Raw genomic sequence first — 19118 nt, forward strand, 5'->3', positions numbered from 1 at the left:
GCTATGCAGATTTTCCTTGCGTTGCAAGAACACTAATCTGAGTAAGTTCGATTCCTATGTTAAAATAATATATATATTTTTTTATTTTTAATACTAGTATATTAAATAATTTAAAAATATATAAAAAATTAATTTAAAATAAAAAAAATTAATTTTATTTTAAAATACTTTTGAAATGAAAAAATAAATCAGATGTAAATAATATTAGCTAAGACACTGATGAAATCCTATATCCCATCCCAATATTTATTTTTATGTTTCATGTATGTGATTATTTTTGGATTTATGGAGGTTAAATTTTTAAAGAGATTAAAGTTTCAGTGCATAAAACTCAACTTCCTCGAACAATCTAGCAAGATGGAAAATCAAAACGGAGTCGCATAAGAATTGACTCTCACCAAGATGTTGTTATCCTAGAAGGATGGCATTTATTAGCCAAAAGGTCATCGACTCGGAATTTAATTCAAATAAAATTATTATTATTATTATGCTTCTTTTGTTTTTCAAATAATATTTTAACTTTTTTATACTAATATAGGCAATTATTATTATTATTATGCTTCTCTGGTTTTCTCTGTTAGTTCCTGTGTTAGCTCGTCTCCGTCTTCCTCTGTGTTTTCTCTGTTTGTGTTCTCTGGTTTTTTCCGTTCATTCGTTTTTCTCTCCGCCCTTTGCTTCTGTGGCCTTTCTCTGGTTTTTATAAAGCCAGAGAATGCCAAGCGGTCGCCACCTAATAATGAAGCGACATTGCCAGCACCGCAGTTTGTTTCTGAAACGACGCCGTTTTGTTCCCTGAAGTTCTGACGTTTAGCAATTTGACCCTTATTCATGGAAAATCTCTTCTTCTTCTTCTTTTATTATTCTTTTCCTGTGTCAATTACAATTGTACTGCTCTGTATTTTAATGCCATTTACAGAATATTTTTTTGGTTTTTAAATTATTCAAACTTTTTAATTTTTAATTCTCTTAAAATTATTTTTGAAAAAATCAATTAAACTCTCTATTATACCCCCATCATTTCACTTTGGTTTTTAGTTTTTAATTTCTTGCCATTGTGCTTCAAATCAGCTTGTAAACTTTTGCATTTCTTTAATGAAACTTAAGTGAATTTGATATTTTTTTAATTAAACCTCTACTTTCATTAATTAATATAATTTCAAGTTTCATTAAGTTTCCAAACTTATTAATTCTTTAATTAAATTCCCGATTCATTAATTAAACTAATTCAAAGTTTAATTAAGCTCCCAAACGTATCAATTGTCTCAATTTCTACTAAAATTGACTTTTAAATTTATAATTTGATCCTTAATAATCCTCCAATTTATACTTTCTTGGCCCAAATTTTAATTTATTCTTCATTCATTTTATTTTTTTATTTCATTTATTTTTTTTCATCATTTTTTTATTTTTTAAAAATAAAAATTAGATTGAATAAAATAAAATAATATTATTTCATTCACCAATTAGATTTTCATTTCATAAAGTAATTGGAAACAAAACCTAAAACTTAACTTGTGAGGAGGAGACAATTAGCTAGCAATCAAACAAATCAAACAAGTATATAGTAATCTGAAATCAAATCAATTTATATAAACTATAAGGTTTAATTGAATAATCGATCACAAAACCAAAAGATCAATAATTAAGTTTTGAACAACTGCAGTGAAATCAAGTGGTAAACCTTTGAGCTTACACTAATTCAGAAATAAATAATATTTATACAAGTAATAAATTATATTGATTTAAGAAATCATAATTGTTCATCAAGTTAATTAACCACAACGCCTTCATGTGTTAATGAACTAAATGTTAGCTTCTAATTGAACAATTATTAATCACGTATCCTATGTTCATTTTAAATGTCAACAATGTATCTCATATTAATTTATTTGATATCATGTATTTTGGCACGAACTCTTCCTTTTCAAATATATAATAATTTAATTTCCTATATTATAATAGGAAATAATTGCACCCAACAAAGTTTACTCTACGTTTATGTACATAGCTAATTAATTCAAGTCACAACACAGCATATATACACACCTCTTTTAGAGGTTTTAAATATTATATTCTATAGGAGTGTTTATTTTTAGTTCGGTTTAATTTTTATCTAAAAAAATAATTAAATTAAAATTTATTTTTTAAAAAAAATTAAAAATCAGTTATCGATCAATTTCAATTTAGTTTAGTTTTATTCAGTTTTTTATTTTGAAATCCTGTACCAAAAATTTAATTTTGAAATCCTTTCCTGAATTATATGAAAGGAGCCCCTTTTATACAGTAGTTTTAGGAGCTTTTTGAAAAGTTGATGCACTTGTCTGCCATGAAATCCCACCACTAAAAATTTGATATCTTCTTCAACAAGTGGTGAAACAATTTTGGTATTCTCTACATCAAATAAATTCATAATATAGGTTATTTAAAGTATAGTTGTTATATGATTTGATGAATTAACTTATAATTTAGAGCCAATTCAAGTTAGATTTTATTTTAAATTATTATTTATATTAATCTACTAAACCGATATAAAATATACTAAATTAAAATAAAATTTTTTTTATATATAAAACAAGTTTATTTTAAATAAAAAAATAAATCTGAATTAACTTGGTGATTCGCAAGTTAACCGAGCGATCAAATTATTTGATTTAAAACAAATCATACTTGGACCGAATCTAACAATCATGTTTTAAATGTGAAGAATAAGATTGAAATGCTTCAAAAAAAAATATAACGTTGAGAAATTTAAATACATGGATGAATCTACAGGGACATAACTGAAATTAAGGGGAAAAAAAAGTAGTTTACTAAAATCCAAGACTTTGAGCGTTGAGGATCTATCATCAGGAATTTAAAAAAATATCCAAAGTCCGGCCAGCTGTAGTATAAAAGGGTAACAATAACTGGGCGTGACTGCTGCTATCACAGAACAGAACGAGCAACACGGAGGACATGTCCACCTCCAATCATGCTCCAGAACTCCAAACTCCACTTTTATACGACATCGTTGATGACTCTGTTGACCATAAGGGCCGACCCGTTTATAGATTCAATTCTGGTGGATGGAGATCCGCAGGTTTCATCATAGGTAACTAATCGACGAGTTAGAATTTCTCATTTTTTAATTTATTTTCTTATGTTTTTCTTTCTTTTTATGGAAGTGAAGGAGTGGAAGTTGCAGAGAGATTCGCGTATTACGGGATATCTTCCAACTTGATAACGTATTTGACCGGTCCGTTGGGTCAGTCGACGGCAACTGCGGCAGAGAACGTGAATATGTGGGCGGGGACTGCGACGTTGCTGCCGATATTAGGTGCTTTTGTTGCTGATTCTTTTCTTGGCAGATACACAACTATCATTGTTGCTTCGCTTATCTATATCTTGGTAAAAAAAATAAATAAAAAAAGAATTCCTCTGTTACTGTGTTAGTTTAACTGCAGTAAATTTCAGGTTTTATAGGTTTCTTACAAATGCTTATGCTCGGTTTTGGTTTGTCCATTGTTATCAGGGACTTGGCTTGTTGACTCTATCAGCTCTACTTTCGACTCACACCGCTACTGATTTGCCATGTTCCCCTCCTCCATTTCAACTGATTTTGTTCTTCTTTGCTCTGTATTTAGTAGCGATTGGTGAAAGTGGGCACAAGCCTTGTGCTCAGGCTTTTGGAGCTGATCACAAAAATAATTAGAAATTGTGACCATCAACAATTTTCTTGATTTTTTCTTGTTTTTATATCATTATCTCTTTCCTCTCTCCTTTCTCTAACTTAAGGATTGAAAATGAATAAAATAAAGTTTTAGATAAAAATAAAAATTGTCATAAATTTGAATTAAATCATCTATTTTCTTCATGTTTTATTTTTCAATCCTCTATCTTTTAATTTTGTATTTTTTTTATAATTTAAAACCTTATTTCATCAAATTAGGCCAGAAAATGATTAAATTGAAAAAAAAATAGCAAGAAAACAGAAAAAAACAAAAAAAAGTTACGGTGCTTCGACTTTCATAACTAAAAGATTTGGAAAATAATGTTTTTCAAATCTACCCATTATGTGTTTGGCCATATATATATATATATATATATATATATATATATAGAAAACATCTTAGATGCATCAAATTTATGTTTCTACAGTCATTCAACGAAGGTTGTTTGTTATTCTTGCCAGTTGTTTGGAGATATAAATTACTAGGCTATGTGAGAGTATGGTCTTCAAGCATTTCATTTTTTGTTTGCATGGGGTTGGTAACAACTGCTATTCGATACGGCTTCAAGATGCTTTATTGATTTCAAAAGGTTGTTGATTCCTAGCTGCATAATTTAGAGAAAAGAAAACTTGAATGTTGTAGTGCGGGAACTCCTTACTTTCCCATGTAAAATGACTTGTGATCATACTCTAGGGTGTTTTACTGATTCGACATCATCTGGTTTCCCTAGCGTAGGAACTTGGAGCGATGAAATTTACATAGAACACTTTGAATTACTTTGCTCTACCAGAACTCCTCTAAGATAGCAATTTGAATCTTGTAATGTAACAGGTTCCTCAACAAAGCCCTGCTTGCACCAAACGGCTCAAAGGAAGATGGGAATGTATGCAGCATCAGTGATGTTGAAGAAGCTAAGGCATTACTTAGGCTTGTTCCAATATGGACTTCATGCTTAGTCTTTGCTGTAGTGTTTGCGCAGAGATCAACTCTCTTTACTAAGCAAGCAGTTACGATGGATAGATCGATTTCACACGGTATCGATTTTCCAGCGGCTTCACTTCAATTCTTTATGAACCTCTCCATTGTACTCTTCATTCCAATATATGACCGTGTCTTTGTTCCCTTAGCAAGAGCTTTAACCAGAAAACCCTCTGGCATTACAATGCTTCAGAGAATTGGAACTGGTATTTTTTTATCTGTCATGACTATGGTCATTGCTGCTCTCGTTGAGATGAAGAGGCTCAAAACTGCCCAAGAACATGGACTGGTTGATCTGCCAGATGTGACGATTCCAATGAGTGTTTGGTGGTTAATCCCTCAATATGTCTTGCTTGGCATTGCTGAATCGTTTACCATGGTGGGATTGCAAGAATTTTTCTATGATCAGGTCCCCAGTGACCTGAGGAGCGTTGGTATTTCACTCAACCTTTGTATCTTTGGTACAGGAAACTTTCTAAGCAGCTTTCTTATATCTGTCATTGAGAAAGCAACTGGTGGGAATGGCCGATACAGCTGGTTTGATAATAATCTGAATCGGGCTCATCTTGATTACTTCTATTGGCTACTAGCTGGGATGAGCGTGGTGCAAATGGCTTTCTACGTTTATTCTGCAAAATCTTACATTTATAATAGGAGAGGTGCCGTGTAAAGAGAATGTCTTCTTATTGTTACTGCAATGGATGAAACCAGAACACTACCTGCAACAGGGGAGCAGCCTAAGATGTAAATTTCCTTCTTCGTTTTACAATTCAAAATGTAATATTTATGTGAATGGATGAACTACTGCGTCGTCGTTGTTGGTCTATATGTTCTTCATATGTCTAGGCTATATATTCTGTAATTGATTGCTGCAATAATTCAATACAGCTCGGCCTAATTAATCAGGTCTATGTTAAAGATTCTTGCCTGGAGGAGCTTCATCAATCTTTTGATGCTAAAGGCTATCGTATCAAACTATCCCAGACACCAGCAAACTCAGGGGAGGCGTTTGCTTCTTCCGTCAGATTGTTGAACTGTCTTCGGGCCAAGTTGTGGTCTGGACTTTTTATCATTAATGGGGTTCTAACAGAGGGCTTTAGTTAGTCCTTCTTGTGTAATTTGCGATCTGTCTTCTGGCCCATTTATGTAATCAAGAGAAAGGAGGGAAAATATTTTAAACGATATTTCTTTTCTCCGGAAATGGCCGAGTTCAAGGGCATTCTGAAAAACCCAGAAACCAAACATGCAAGTTATTTTGATCGTGTCTATAAGTAATCTAGTCTATTCATAAAAACAAAAAATTAAGGATAAAATAAAAATAATAAATGAAATTAAAAAGAAAAAACCTTTCAACTCAACTTCTTATCTAGCATGATTTAAAATTAAACTAAGTCGGAATTATCCTGACATTACCTAGTTGACTTAACTATCTAAAAACATCTTAGATAACCAGTAAAATATATTTAAGGATGAAGCTGAGGAAAAAACAAAAGATGAAATTAACAAAAAAATAATTAACTTTAAATTCAATCTTTTATCTAATTTCAGTTTAAAATTATACCACGTATCTTAATATGATTTATGTATAAAGACAGATAAGATGACTATTAAAAAAAGTTTGAAGAAGAAATCGGAAAAATAAAGGGAATTGAGAGAAAAAACAACAATATATTTATAAGCAAATCGTACAAAATTTTATATAAACATATATAGTATTTACTAGATAATTGAACTGCAATGAGTTGTATAAAAAGATTTTAAATGTGGAAAAAAGAAACAAATATGTAGGCATAGTTAATATGTTTTTTAATTGAAAGCTCAAAATTGAATGTATATATTTAATAAAATAGTTTGAGAATCATAAGTGCTCATAAATACTAAAATAGATAGATAATCCTTCATTATTTTTATTTAATTATATTGTAATTTTTTTTCATAAGAAGAATTGTAATTTAAATGTCATCGAGAAGAAAAGGTATAATTTATCCTTTTCTCATTAAGATTCTTAATTCCATCAAAGAAGCAATATAAATTATATTTTTCTACGTAATTTATTTAATAAAAATCAAAAGCAACAGCAGAATTGGCAAATTAATACAAAACAATGCCACTGTGCTGGAAGGACTAGCTTCGTGCCTTTATTTCACTGCAATTTTTGTACGGGTCAAGAAAGGAATAATCTGGCTATGGCCTACTACAGGCTACAGCCACAAAATTCGAAGTCCTGTCAAAGTGTAGCCATGTGGCAGACACATTTACTTAATATCTAACGACCAATGAAGATAATGTCGATGCGAGCCTACCAGTTGTTTATTATTAAGGGCATGGTTTATTTTGCATAAATTTTTTTTAAAAAAATAAAATTTTAAATTTTTTATTTACTTTAAATTAATATATATTTTTTTGGGTTTTCAGATATTTTTATATATTAATGTAAAAATAATTTTTTAAAAATAAAAAAAAATTATTTCGAATGTTTTTAGCTTGCATTAGAGGTAATCATATCCTAGGCCTTGAAAACTTTTCGGCATGTAGTTCTAGCGCATTTAGATAAATATATCTTCCTCCTTTGTCACGTTTCGATTGTTTGAATTAGATTATAGGTTTGTGTTGTTAGGGCGAGCAAATTCTGGACTTAGGCTCTCCAATCATAGCTAGCGGCCTCGAGTTTACAGGAGCAACTTCCTGGTAGAAATCTTGTCACTTGATCCACAAAAAGCAAGCTTTATTGGCACTGATTTATCGCTATATATGTGTGTTTCTGTCATAAAAAGTAAAGCAAATTGAATAGCTAGCAGGCACTACTGAAGTTGACAGCAGATTCAGAAGGAAAGATCAGTATAACTCGTGTATATATACAATTACCGAGTGTGTCTCGATCCCAGCTAGATCCTGCTGCAGGTTTACTTAGAACATCAAGATTGTGAGAGGATATGCATAATCATGCCCTTAAGAATTTATACCAAGAAAGTTGAAAGCATACCAGCATTCCAGCAGCTGCCAGTTCCAATAATTTGCCTTCTGACAGACATTGTTCGTTGGAGCTTGCCTGTCATGGGCCACTCCTTAATCATTGCCATTTCCAACCTAAATACCAGGGAAGAAAACTATATGTTAAAGTATAGTTTATATGTCTTTTCTTGCCCTCTTTGATTTAAGCAAGGTTGTAGAGTACTTTATATGCTTTGATAACGAAGAGGACATGCAATAAAATATCATGGTAGTCTTGACATTTTAATGCCAGCTGATCTATGATTCTGGTGAGGTCCAATGCTGTCTACCAAGCCAAGTACTTCTTCATTAAGAAATAATTTTTTTTTATTTACGTAGGTGTCTGGGTTAGCTTGCGCGCACCACGACTAATCTCACGGTCCACTGAACATCCTGTAAACCCAATAAGCATGTAAGTCACCACGAGGGTGACAGACGTGCACAGTGAGATTCGAATCCATGTATAGAGGAAGGGAACGAGGCCTTACCATCGCTAGGTTAAGACCTCAAGTACTAATAACCTATAAAAGGTTTATACTAGAATAAATTTAAAAGACGAGATAAACTCCACTCTATAAATTACTTTTCTCCAACATATATGCTACTTTATGAAGATCGTAAATTTTTTTTAAAAAATAAAAACTATGAAAGATACTGTATAAAACAATTCATATTATTATTCATACCTCTTGGCAATTAAATCTTTTAACTAGGAATTAGGGGGAGGTAATATTTTTTACTATAACACAATTATTTTTTATATATTGTATAGGGTTAGATTAGTCATTTTATTTTTTTATAGTAAAATCATTAATTTAACCCTATAATACAACAATATAATATCTCCTACTCAAGAGATATTTTTATCCTTTCAAATTTTTTAGAATATTTTAAGTATTTTAATGTCTTTAAAGACAAAACTAATATAACTCTTACCCAAGGGTAAAACCAGCATAACTTTCACTCAATGGTTTTTTTCATTGGTTTTATTATAAATTCCAGGAGTACTCAAGAATATCATTGTAAATATTTATTAAATATAATTAAAAAAATTTATTAGTATATATATAGCACAAACTGGTGATTGGACGATTATTATCATGATAGGGCAACGCGTGCAGAGCCATCAAGCAATTACTTATCGTTTTCTAGAGTAGCGTTTGAAATGTTTTTAATATCATGATATAATTACTAATTTAATCATTTACTCAGGTCTTATAATTTTTTCTTTTATATATATTTTTTATATTAAAAAAAATATAATTCTACGTAACTATAGCTCATTTGAAAAGCATTAAGAATACTATCATGGAGCATATGTTAAGAAGGGCTAGCATTCATGGGAAGACGTCTACTACTCAATGTACAGTGAATGACTTAGCTTTTCGGCAACCACAACCGCAACCACATGGGGATTGCTGCTTGCTGCAGTGTCGATGTTTTAGCATCCTACAGTGCCGATTATCATATACCCTAGTTATTAGGCTATTTTAATTAAATCCCATAGTTTAGCCTACTAATAAAAAAAAATTAGAACCTGGAGTCCAGCTGATGAAGCATTCTACATAAGCAGTTTGCTTTAAATTAATTTATATATATATATATATATAAATCATTTTGATATTTTAAATTTAAAAAATAATTAATATCATAATACTAAATAGACTTTACCGCATGACGTGAGATGATAAATGTAGAGAGGTACATGTTTGGAAACACGGTTTAACTAGTGTTTTTAAAAAAATTTGAATTTTTTTTTTAAAATTTAATATGATTTGTATGTTTTGGATCGTTTTGATGTGTTGATGTCAAAAATAATTTTTAAAAAATAAAAATAAAAATCATTGACATGTATTTTGACACGAAAAGTTATTTGAAAAGCACCCGCAACCACACTATCAAACAAGCTTATAGATTCCAAAACCTTAGGCTTAATCCAGCTCTATTCGAAGTCCAATCTAACCCATAAAAGATTATGTCACGATCTCCATCACAGACTACTTCACTTTTCTTCCATGTATTGATTAAAATCGACATTCATTTTACAGAAGAAGCTCAATAAAGATTCTCACTCGATACATTCAAGCTCTTGAGCGTCAATGCAGCCATCGTCTTCTATAAGAAGTTTTAATAATTGTGCTTTTAGAATTCTTAGCCAGAGAATAATCAGTCACCCTCGAGTTTTGAGTTTACATCAACATTTCATGTCCCAACCATAGCAAGTGCGCTGTTTCGGGGGTGGTGGTGTTGATTTCGGTGTGTTTGAAAATGTAATAATAATTATTTTTTAAAATATTATTTTTAATATTAGTCTGTCAAATAATCTGAAAATACTAAAAATTTATTAATTTAAAACAAAAAAATTAAATTTTTTTCTAAAACATTTTCCAAACACAAAAAACAAACTATCCTAATTCCATCCTATTAATATTTTAGCCATTTGAATTGTTATCTTCTCTTTTTTTCATGATTTTCAAGTGCGTGCACTCATTAATTTGGGTAATTAGGGAACAAAAGCAAGGTCTAAGGCCCTAGGAACAAGACACCCTAAGCATCACCAATTGAAGACCTTCATGTCTTTATCTCTAACATCAACACCACTAACTACACGAGTCTCTCTATGGGTTAATGGCAGCCCCGTCTCCGACATGCCGCAGAATCCATCACGGCAAATAACTCGAAGCTTTGTGTATAGCTTTCCTAACCGGAGAAGCAGAACAAGGAAGAGACAGGGCAGTTTATTAGAACCTTTGATATACTTCTCTCATACAGACAATCCAAGGCAAAGCATCACCTTGTAAGAGCTTCCAGGCTACATTACCGAGCCATTTTAAGTCCCAAACCTCCATACTGTTTAGGAAAGTGGAATTCCTATCCTTCTCATCACAAACAAAGGATGGAAGCCAACAAATCTGCCTTGTACACAGAGGAATAGTAGAGCTTGTTTTTTCATCCAGCCAATCTGTGATTAACATTATTACAATATGCTTAAAAGTCAGCTTGATATGCCTCGCATGGAGGGGCACACCGAGATAAAGTTTCAAATCCTGAGTGGAAAAAATCCAAAGACGCCGCCTTCTATGCTCTTATGCCGTCTTCGAGTATGCGGAGAAAGATAAGACCGAGACTTTTGTTCATAAATAGCGATACCTGGACAAATAAAAACTGACCTCTAGTATCTTTGACAACCCGAAAATGATTAATGGCGGCATGCGAAATAAAACATCATCCTCAGCAAATGGGAAAAACTCGGAGCACCTCTACCGATTGAAACCGATTTCTTTAACTCAAGTAGCTACTTTCGTATCAATCTGCAAGGAGGGCTTTGTCGCAAGAAGGACAAATAGTATCAAGATCCTTATTAGGAGAAAAAGCTGGAAGACGAGCACCATTCCAACAGACCTGTAAATACTGAGAAATCTTACCATATCATGATCGAGGAGCTTGTTTTAATCCATAAAACGCCTTCTCTCTTGAGTTTGCACATGTAATCTGAAAAGATTTCTACATATAAATATTATCTTTTTCAAGCTCTCCCTCAAGGAAAGCATTTTGTTTATCAAGCTACCAAATGTTCTAACCACAAGAGGCTGCCATAGGTAGCACTAACTGAACAGAAGTCATTTTAAAAGTCACAGGACTAAAAGTCTTTTCATAATCTTCGCCATACTTTTAAGAAAAACCATTGGCGATTAGCCCTTGCTTTGAACCTGCCTGCACTTAAGTTAGTTTTTTTTTTAAAAAAATAAAAAATCTTGTACACCCATTTGCAAGACACAGAATATTCTTCTTTAGGTTTTGGCACAACGTCCCATGTTTCATTCCTTTCCGTCTCTTCATCCATGGCTTCTGCTAATGCTTTAAATCTCTAAATTTCCTTAAAGCAAGATGGCTCCTCATCATCATCAATTGGTCCTACAAAGAAACAAGAATAAGTAATCATGTAGTTATCATCTCTGTAACGGGCTTGTTTTACAGTTGTTCTCCTTGGACGTTGATTTAGTTGCAATGGAATTATATCCTCATCATCAATCCCCCTTTCACCCTGTTCCTCCCGTTAAAGGAAAACACAACTAGATGCTATTTTCATTGGAGCATTAAAATATATAATAAAGTTCGTCATAGTAGAATATTTATCATTGTCAAGCACAACTCTATAAGAACCATAACAGGATGAAACTTCATCAAAAACATATCGTGATACAATGTCCTAATCCAATTTTTACCCTCTTTAGAAATAAAAAATTTGCATATAAATATTTTTCGGACAAAATTGAACAATTGTTTTTTATATATATATAAAAGGACAATTGTTGAAAAATAATCAAAATACAAAAATTCACAAAATAATAATAAAAAAAAGAAAAATATAATCAAGGATAAAATTTGACAAATAATGAATAATTTTGAAGACCTTATTAATTCAATCAGGGCTTAATTAGAGGGGAAAAAATGAAACTTAGAGTAAATTTGATCAAAAAATAAAAAATAAATAAAAAACCAAAAACCAAGATGAAAATACACTAAAAATTAGTAGGTCAGGGCTTAATTGAAAAACAAAATGACATTTAGAACCAATTTAACAAAAAAACAAGAATTGAAGGACCAAGAACCAAGATGAAATGGCGTTAAAATAAAGAGGGGTCTCATTAATTCAATCAAGGATATAAATGAAGTGAAATTTGAGATTGAGGATCAATTCAACTAAAATCACACAAATTATAAAACCACGAGTTACACCACAAAAAGCATAAAAAAAACACATAGCAAATTAAGTTGGATCAAAGGTGAAATTAAAAAGAATTTTGAATGTAGAAGTCCAATCTAAAATCGAATTGAAAATTTATGAAACCAAAGACTAAAATTGAGAAGAAGTTGAAGTTATAAGACCAAAAGTGAATGGTCCAAAACGATGTTGTTTTATTTATTTGTAAACTATAAATAAGGCAAGGAAAGGAAAGGAATGATGTGCTTGAGAGGGGACCTTTGGCCTTTTTTTTATCCCTTTCAAGATAAAAGACATGCTCTCCCTTTAGCCTTGACTTTGTACCTCCCTTACAACCCTTTTCTAATTTGCCTTTAGCTCTTAAATGCCTTACCAAACCAGTTAAAGATACTATTAAAACATGCGATCAAAACCTACAAAATACAATAACATATCAATGCTTTTATGTTAGCCTTGTATGAGGGACAAGATAATAACCAATTTGAATTAAGGGCCAAGATATTTGTCCAAGATTTAAGGGTCTTAATTTTGCCAAATCAATAGCCCCCGTAACTCATACTTGCACTTGAGAGGAGAAAAAAAGAAAAGGGAGGAAAGAACAAAAGAAAAAAAAAGAAATATTGAGCAGAAACAAAGAGAAAGAGAGAAGATAAAAGAAAAGATAAAAAAGAGTGGAGAAATTAAAATAAAAATAAAAATAAAGAGAAAAATCATATAAAAGAGTTAACAAGGGACCTTCATCTTCTGCAATCATGGTAGCCTTGCCAGAACAACCATTTTGACCATCTTTAAGATAACCATGGACCACAAAGACATGTTTAGAAGGCCTTAGCAATAGCTTAACACAACCCATGTTGATCAATTTCCTATGTTTGTTCATTAGATTAAGAGAGTTTTGGTATAATAGTAGTATCCTGAGAGAGTGGCAATGACTCTAGAAGATGTCAATAATACCTTAAAATAAAGGTGGTAACTTGGGTTTTTAGAATATTTATGGAACAACATCAACAGCAATTACATTGGTACCCATGTGAGTTTATGACTTTTTTCTTATATTAAATGTCACACTTGACACCACGATTATCTACCTTTTTCCTTGAATATAAGGAAATAAGTCTTTTTAGTGTTTTGAGATGAGAGAAGGTCTAATATTTATAATGAGTTGTTACTTGATATTATGATCACTGGAAGGTAATCTATATTGTTGGTCTTATCCTAAATCGTTAATAGATTGGTGTGTCTAATCTATCGATGGTTTATTTACAGGGTAATAACAAATTTACTACGGTGAGTTATACCCTCAATAATGGTTCAGACTTTCGATTCAACTACAAGAAACTCTATTTTGCCAGGGTCGATATAATTGAGCTCGGCTGAAAGGAGAACTCCCATTGGTAAATGTTTGGAAGGTTTGTTGTCTAATTCTTGTTATCTCCATAGTGGAGCTTTGACGGCCTTCACTAGTGGACATAAGTCTACTGACTGAATCAGGCCAGTATGGTTGGTCTTCTTGTTTTTTCTTTGCCTCACTAAACTAGGAAATAAGCACTCTAACAAAGCAAAAAAAGGATGCCTTAAGTGTCGAGGAACGTGTACCTTGGTCTATGTAAAGGATGCACTTTTTCTTAGGGCATGTTTCCTGAAAAAGTAGCTGGACTTCGACGATTCTTTATTTTTGGCTATAAAGGAAACCGTCACGACTTCATTCCAGACTATAGGAAGTTCTACGGAGTTACATTCAGTTGCTAAAATGCTAGTCGTTGTTTTCGAAGTAACGGGAGATGGAACAAACAAGGGCGTCAAGGATCGTAGAATTGAATTCCCAATTTGATCCATCTGAGTCAGGTCAGAAGAGGTGTAGAGGGATAGGAAATATTAGCAAACGGTCTTATGCCTGCTATTTACTCCTAATTGGAGGGATCCATTTCTCTATGCCTTTGTTCTATTCTATGATTGACTTTGGTTATGCAACCCTCATCCAAAAAAGGATGTGTGCAATCACTAATGATGAGTCCCTCCTATCAATTTCATCCTAAGAAAGGTCCATAGAAAGAACCTCGATGAGGTTCTCTGTCCTATAGTACCTTAATACTTCCAATTTTAGCGTCAATGAATATTGGACTAAAAATAACATCATCAATTCTGACATTAGTGAATATTGAACTAAAAAATAGTATTTCAAATCCTAACATTTATGAATGTTTTAGTACTCCTGATTTTGGTGTCTAAAAATGTTAAACCAAGAAATTTTTTATTGTATGAGAAATCTGATGAATCTCTATTACTCTTAATACTCAAGGCAACGACTCATTGTGAGTCCATTTATCTTAAACATAAAAGTAAATAGAAAAACAATTTTTTTATTAGGTTTTGAGAAAACCAAGTTAGTTTTTCATTTTTATATTTTTGGAGATTTTGGGAATGTCGGTCCAATGGACCTTTTATCTTGGGTCAAGTTTTCATAAACTTGTATATTTTTTTGACACTTTAAAAAAACTTTTCTACCTGTGACGGAGCGCGGGCCAATGGACTAGCGTGTGTGTATTAACCTGCTATACTAAATTTTTTGAGAACATTGTTCATTTTCTTTTTCTTTTTTTCAATTCAATCCTCCTTTTTCCATTTCCCTTCTCTTTTTTTCCTTCAATTTCATTCTTTTTTTCGTTTTTCATTCTTAGAATCTTTTTACAATCATTCGGGTTGCTTTTAAACCAGCTAATGAATCATGTTGCAAAAACTCTCATATGGTTTAATTTTAAACCCGAACTAGGCACATAGTTGGGCAAGAGATGTTTTTTTTATATAAATTTCATCATTTATTTCTCAATTTCATCTTCAAACTAATTTTACTAGTCGGGCGGGTTGTCTTTAAACTAATTAAGTCAACTAGAACACATCAGAGCAACTCCCACATGGTTTAATTTTAAACTCGATCTAAAAAAAAAGTTAGGTTTGTATTTTTTTTTTACCATTTTCATTCTTTTTTTCTCAACTTTATCCTCGAGTTTTTATTATCGATCAGTCGGGTTGATTTTAAACTTAACCAGGTTGATTGGGTCATGTTAAGTAAATTCTCACATAACTTAATTTTAAATTTGGACCAGAAAAGAAGCCAAAAAAAAAAAGATTTCAAGATTAATCAACTACAGTAATTTTAATAACAATAATAAATAGTTTTTTAAAATCTAAATATTTTTTATATGCTAAACGAAAACTGATCTAAACTAGTTATAACTAGTTCCCCCAATGATTATACAATTAGTAAGATAATCAAGTTATTTTGACTGGATCAAATTTAATGACATTGCTAGATGCATTCATAAAAAGACTTTTCATGTCTCTAATATTGTTATTTCTTTTCTTTTCACTCTTAATCAACGGCTTCATGTCCTCTTTCTGGTTCGTACACAGAGATTCTCGAACCACCAGACATTCTCATGAATTAATTTGCAAGCAACCTCTCTCATTTTCGCCAATTAAGTGCTTTATATATCCTTTCCCCGACAAAAGTTACCCCACACGTAACCTTCGTTTTTGCTGAATTTCCTTGCAAAAACAAAATAAATTCAGCTGTTTTTTTTTTTTAATTTAATGTTAGTCTCGGGCCAGTTTGTATGTATCTCGATTAATTTTACGGGTCCTGAAGTTAACAACCATATAAGCCTCCAGTAGCTATCATATAAGCAACCAGATAACTTAAACCTGAGATCATAAAAAAAATAAATTTTTTGATTCTAAACTCATACCACTATACCACCATGATTTGCATTTTAAAATTCAAATAAGAGGAAACAGACGGCAAATAAAAAACCAGCCACCAGCTTTGGCTTGCTTTTGGAAGCTAAAAAAAAAAGAAAACATTAAAAAATGACTGGCTCTTAATTTGGACCCAGTCTTAAATCTTCTCCTCCGTCCTTTTAATTCTTTTACATATATAAAAAACCAATGACATTTATGATTTAGATTTAATTAGTGGTTAGTTTCAAAGTATTTTTTATTTAAAAATATTAAAAAATAATTTTAAATAAAAAATAGATTTTTATAAAATATTATTTGGATCACGTTACGGAACCAACCAACCACGCCTTGCTTTGCTAGGATGCAACCTGATCCTACCATAATTCAATTATTATTTTAGAGGGCACAGTTGTAATAAGAAATCACTTTCCTTTATGATTTTAATATTGTAATGAAGTTGTTTGGGAAATTATCAAGAAAAAATATTAAAATTACCCCAAATCATAAGAAAAATAATTACCTGTTTATGTGAGAAGCTTGCTTTTAATAATATTTTTATATAGAACTAATATTAAATAAAAATAATTATGATACTCAAACTATAGTTATCAATATTTATTTGATATAATAGAAATAAATATATAAAAAAAGAAAATCACATTTCATCTATAGTTATTAATATCTATTTTTTTAAAAAATTAATTTTATCCTGTATATTTCTATTTTTATTATAATTATTTTTTTATCTTATTAAATAAAAATTAATAGTTATACTTTGAATATTATAAAAACTAAGATTGTTGAGATTTTAAGAATTTTCCAGGGAGAAAAAAATGGAAAATGAGATTGTGATCGCATGACAGCCTGTTCTGTGAGTGGTAACACGTGTCACAAGAGAAAATGTTATGGCTGTTTTTTGGGTGGGGTTGCTGTCGAGGTCAAAAGAGAAGGGGCGCTCTGTGATTTATTCTTGTTGACAGCTCCGTCACCGTGTACTTTGCTGGAATTGGATCTTTGAGGAATAAAATCTTGAGCAGAGGGCATTATTTGTGCGGCTGCTTGACGGATGTAATTAATAAATAATTATTATGTATATCGCTAAGTTATTGCGTTCACACCGGTATCTATGATGATCTTGAGGCCGTGCCGGCCATTGGACGGCCTAGCCAATCAAATTGTGTTATCTTTAATTGACTTTTTTTTTTAAAAATATATATATATATATATATATGATACTCTTTTTATTTCTTTCTTGCGATCTGATCGAGAAGAATAATAGAAAACAAAATTTATATCATTCTTAATATATATATATATATATATATAGCTCTATTTTGTTTAGACTTGACAAAATAAAAAAATATTGCAAGCCCACATTAATAGTAGCTGAATATGCAATTTTTGGTGGTAAATGAGTTTTTTCTTCAATAATAGAGTTTACTATAATAATGAGTTCTGAGAAATCTAATCTTTCTTAGTTAGGCTATGAGTTTTTATTTTCAAAATTCAAAAAAAAGTCACTCTTAAATTAAAAATAATCATAAAAATGCAAAGTAAAAACCATCATTTTATAAAACCAAAATATTTAAATGTTATTGTTGTGTGTTTGATATTAAATATCTGTAATCATATATTAACAGATTACAAGATTTTTATTTTATATTATATTATGATTTTAGTAATAGTTGAGATATTTGCATAAATTAATAAAAAAATCATAACATGAGATATATTTTTAGGCATCGTTTCCACCGTGTTCCACAAAAATTTAATTTTTATTTTATTAAAATTTAATTTTTTTATATGTTTTGTAACGTTTTAATACGTTGATCTTAAAAAACATTTTAAAAAAATAAAAAAATATCATTAATTTAATATATTTCGGCACAAAAAACACTTTAACAAACAACTACAATTATAACCCCAAACATGCACTTAATCTATTTCAATATAAAAAAATAAATGTATATTATTAACATAAATATGTAAACATTTAACATAACTAAAAGTACTTTTGAGTGTAAGAACTCATGATTTTTTAACATAAATAAATAGTATTAACATATAAAAATCAAAGACTCAAAAGTAATGATGTTTTTTTAACATATTATTAACATAAATAATATGTAAACATTTAAAATCATTAGATATAAAAATTATGGAAAATTAACAAAGGCTGATTTTAGTGTGATTCAAAACATAATCAAAGACTCAGCCTGTCTAGTTTATCATGTTAAAAAAAAAAAGAGTTGAAACAATTTTTACTAAATAAAAAAATAATGATAGTACATTATTATAAGACTCAAATAATGATAACAAAGATGAAGATTGAGTCTTATCCAACAACAATGACTGATCAACAACTAAAATAAATGAGTATTAAAAATAACTATTAATTAAAACTTCTAAGTTTTTTTTTGTGTTGTTCATAGTCGGATCTTTTTTCTTTTAGATCCAATGATTTCTCCACTTCAAATCTCAACGTGTTTGTAAGTATATTCTCCAATCTACTATGGATTCTTGAATAAAATTGTAGTGGAAACAAATAAAAAACTCAAATTCGAGGGGGGAAAAACTATACAAAATTGTGAAATTTAAATCATTAACATATCTAGATTTATAATTACTAAAATATCATATATATTTAACAATTAGATTTGGAATGGTTAAACAAATTAAAAATAAATAAAAAGAGAGGAAAAGAAAGTGTCACCAGTGTAATTTTCATGGGCACAAGTCCAAAAATAATAATGATAATAATTATGGGTGATTATTTTCAGTTCGGTTTGTTTTTATAAAAAAAAATAATCAAACCAAAATTTTTTTAAAAAAGTGAAACCGAACCGAACCAGTTCAAACCGATCGATTTTGGTTCGGTTTTTTAGACAAAACTGGTTCAAACCAACTAGTTTCGGTTCAGTTCGGCTTTATTTTTTTCGATTTTACTCAGTTTTAGCTCGGTTTTTTGCCAGTTT

The 19118-nt window shown here is 30.7% G+C and overlaps 1 protein-coding gene across 1 annotated transcript; it reads left to right on the plus strand.

Moving 5' to 3' along the window:
• Window positions 1–2782: 2782 nt before the first annotated feature.
• Window positions 2783–5606, plus strand: LOC133668662 (protein NRT1/ PTR FAMILY 5.10-like). Its single transcript, XM_062088615.1, has 4 exons — window positions 2783–3091; window positions 3170–3387; window positions 3512–3685; window positions 4534–5606. Exons 1-4 carry the CDS (start codon window positions 2956–2958, stop codon window positions 5356–5358), a joined length of 1353 nt encoding a protein of 450 aa, XP_061944599.1. The 5' UTR covers window positions 2783–2955; the 3' UTR covers window positions 5359–5606.
• The last annotated feature ends 13512 nt before the right edge of the window (window positions 5607–19118 follow it).

The sequence above is a fragment of the Populus nigra genome, chromosome 11 (genome assembly GCF_951802175.1).
Source record: "Populus nigra chromosome 11, ddPopNigr1.1, whole genome shotgun sequence".
NCBI lineage: Eukaryota > Viridiplantae > Streptophyta > Magnoliopsida > Malpighiales > Salicaceae > Populus > Populus nigra.

What these genes read in the sequence shown, in the direction of transcription:
- LOC133668662 (XM_062088615.1), top strand. Translation starts at nt 2,956, where the DNA reads ATGTCCACCTCCAATCATGCTCCAGAACTCCAAACTCCACTTTTATAC. An exon ending in ATCCGCAGGTTTCATCATAG is followed by an intron (nt 3,092 to 3,169) that starts GTAACTAATCGA and finishes ATGGAAGTGAAG; the next exon opens with GAGTGGAAGTTGCAGAGAGA. An exon ending in CTTCGCTTATCTATATCTTG is followed by an intron (nt 3,388 to 3,511) that starts GTAAAAAAAATA and finishes CATTGTTATCAG; the next exon opens with GGACTTGGCTTGTTGACTCT.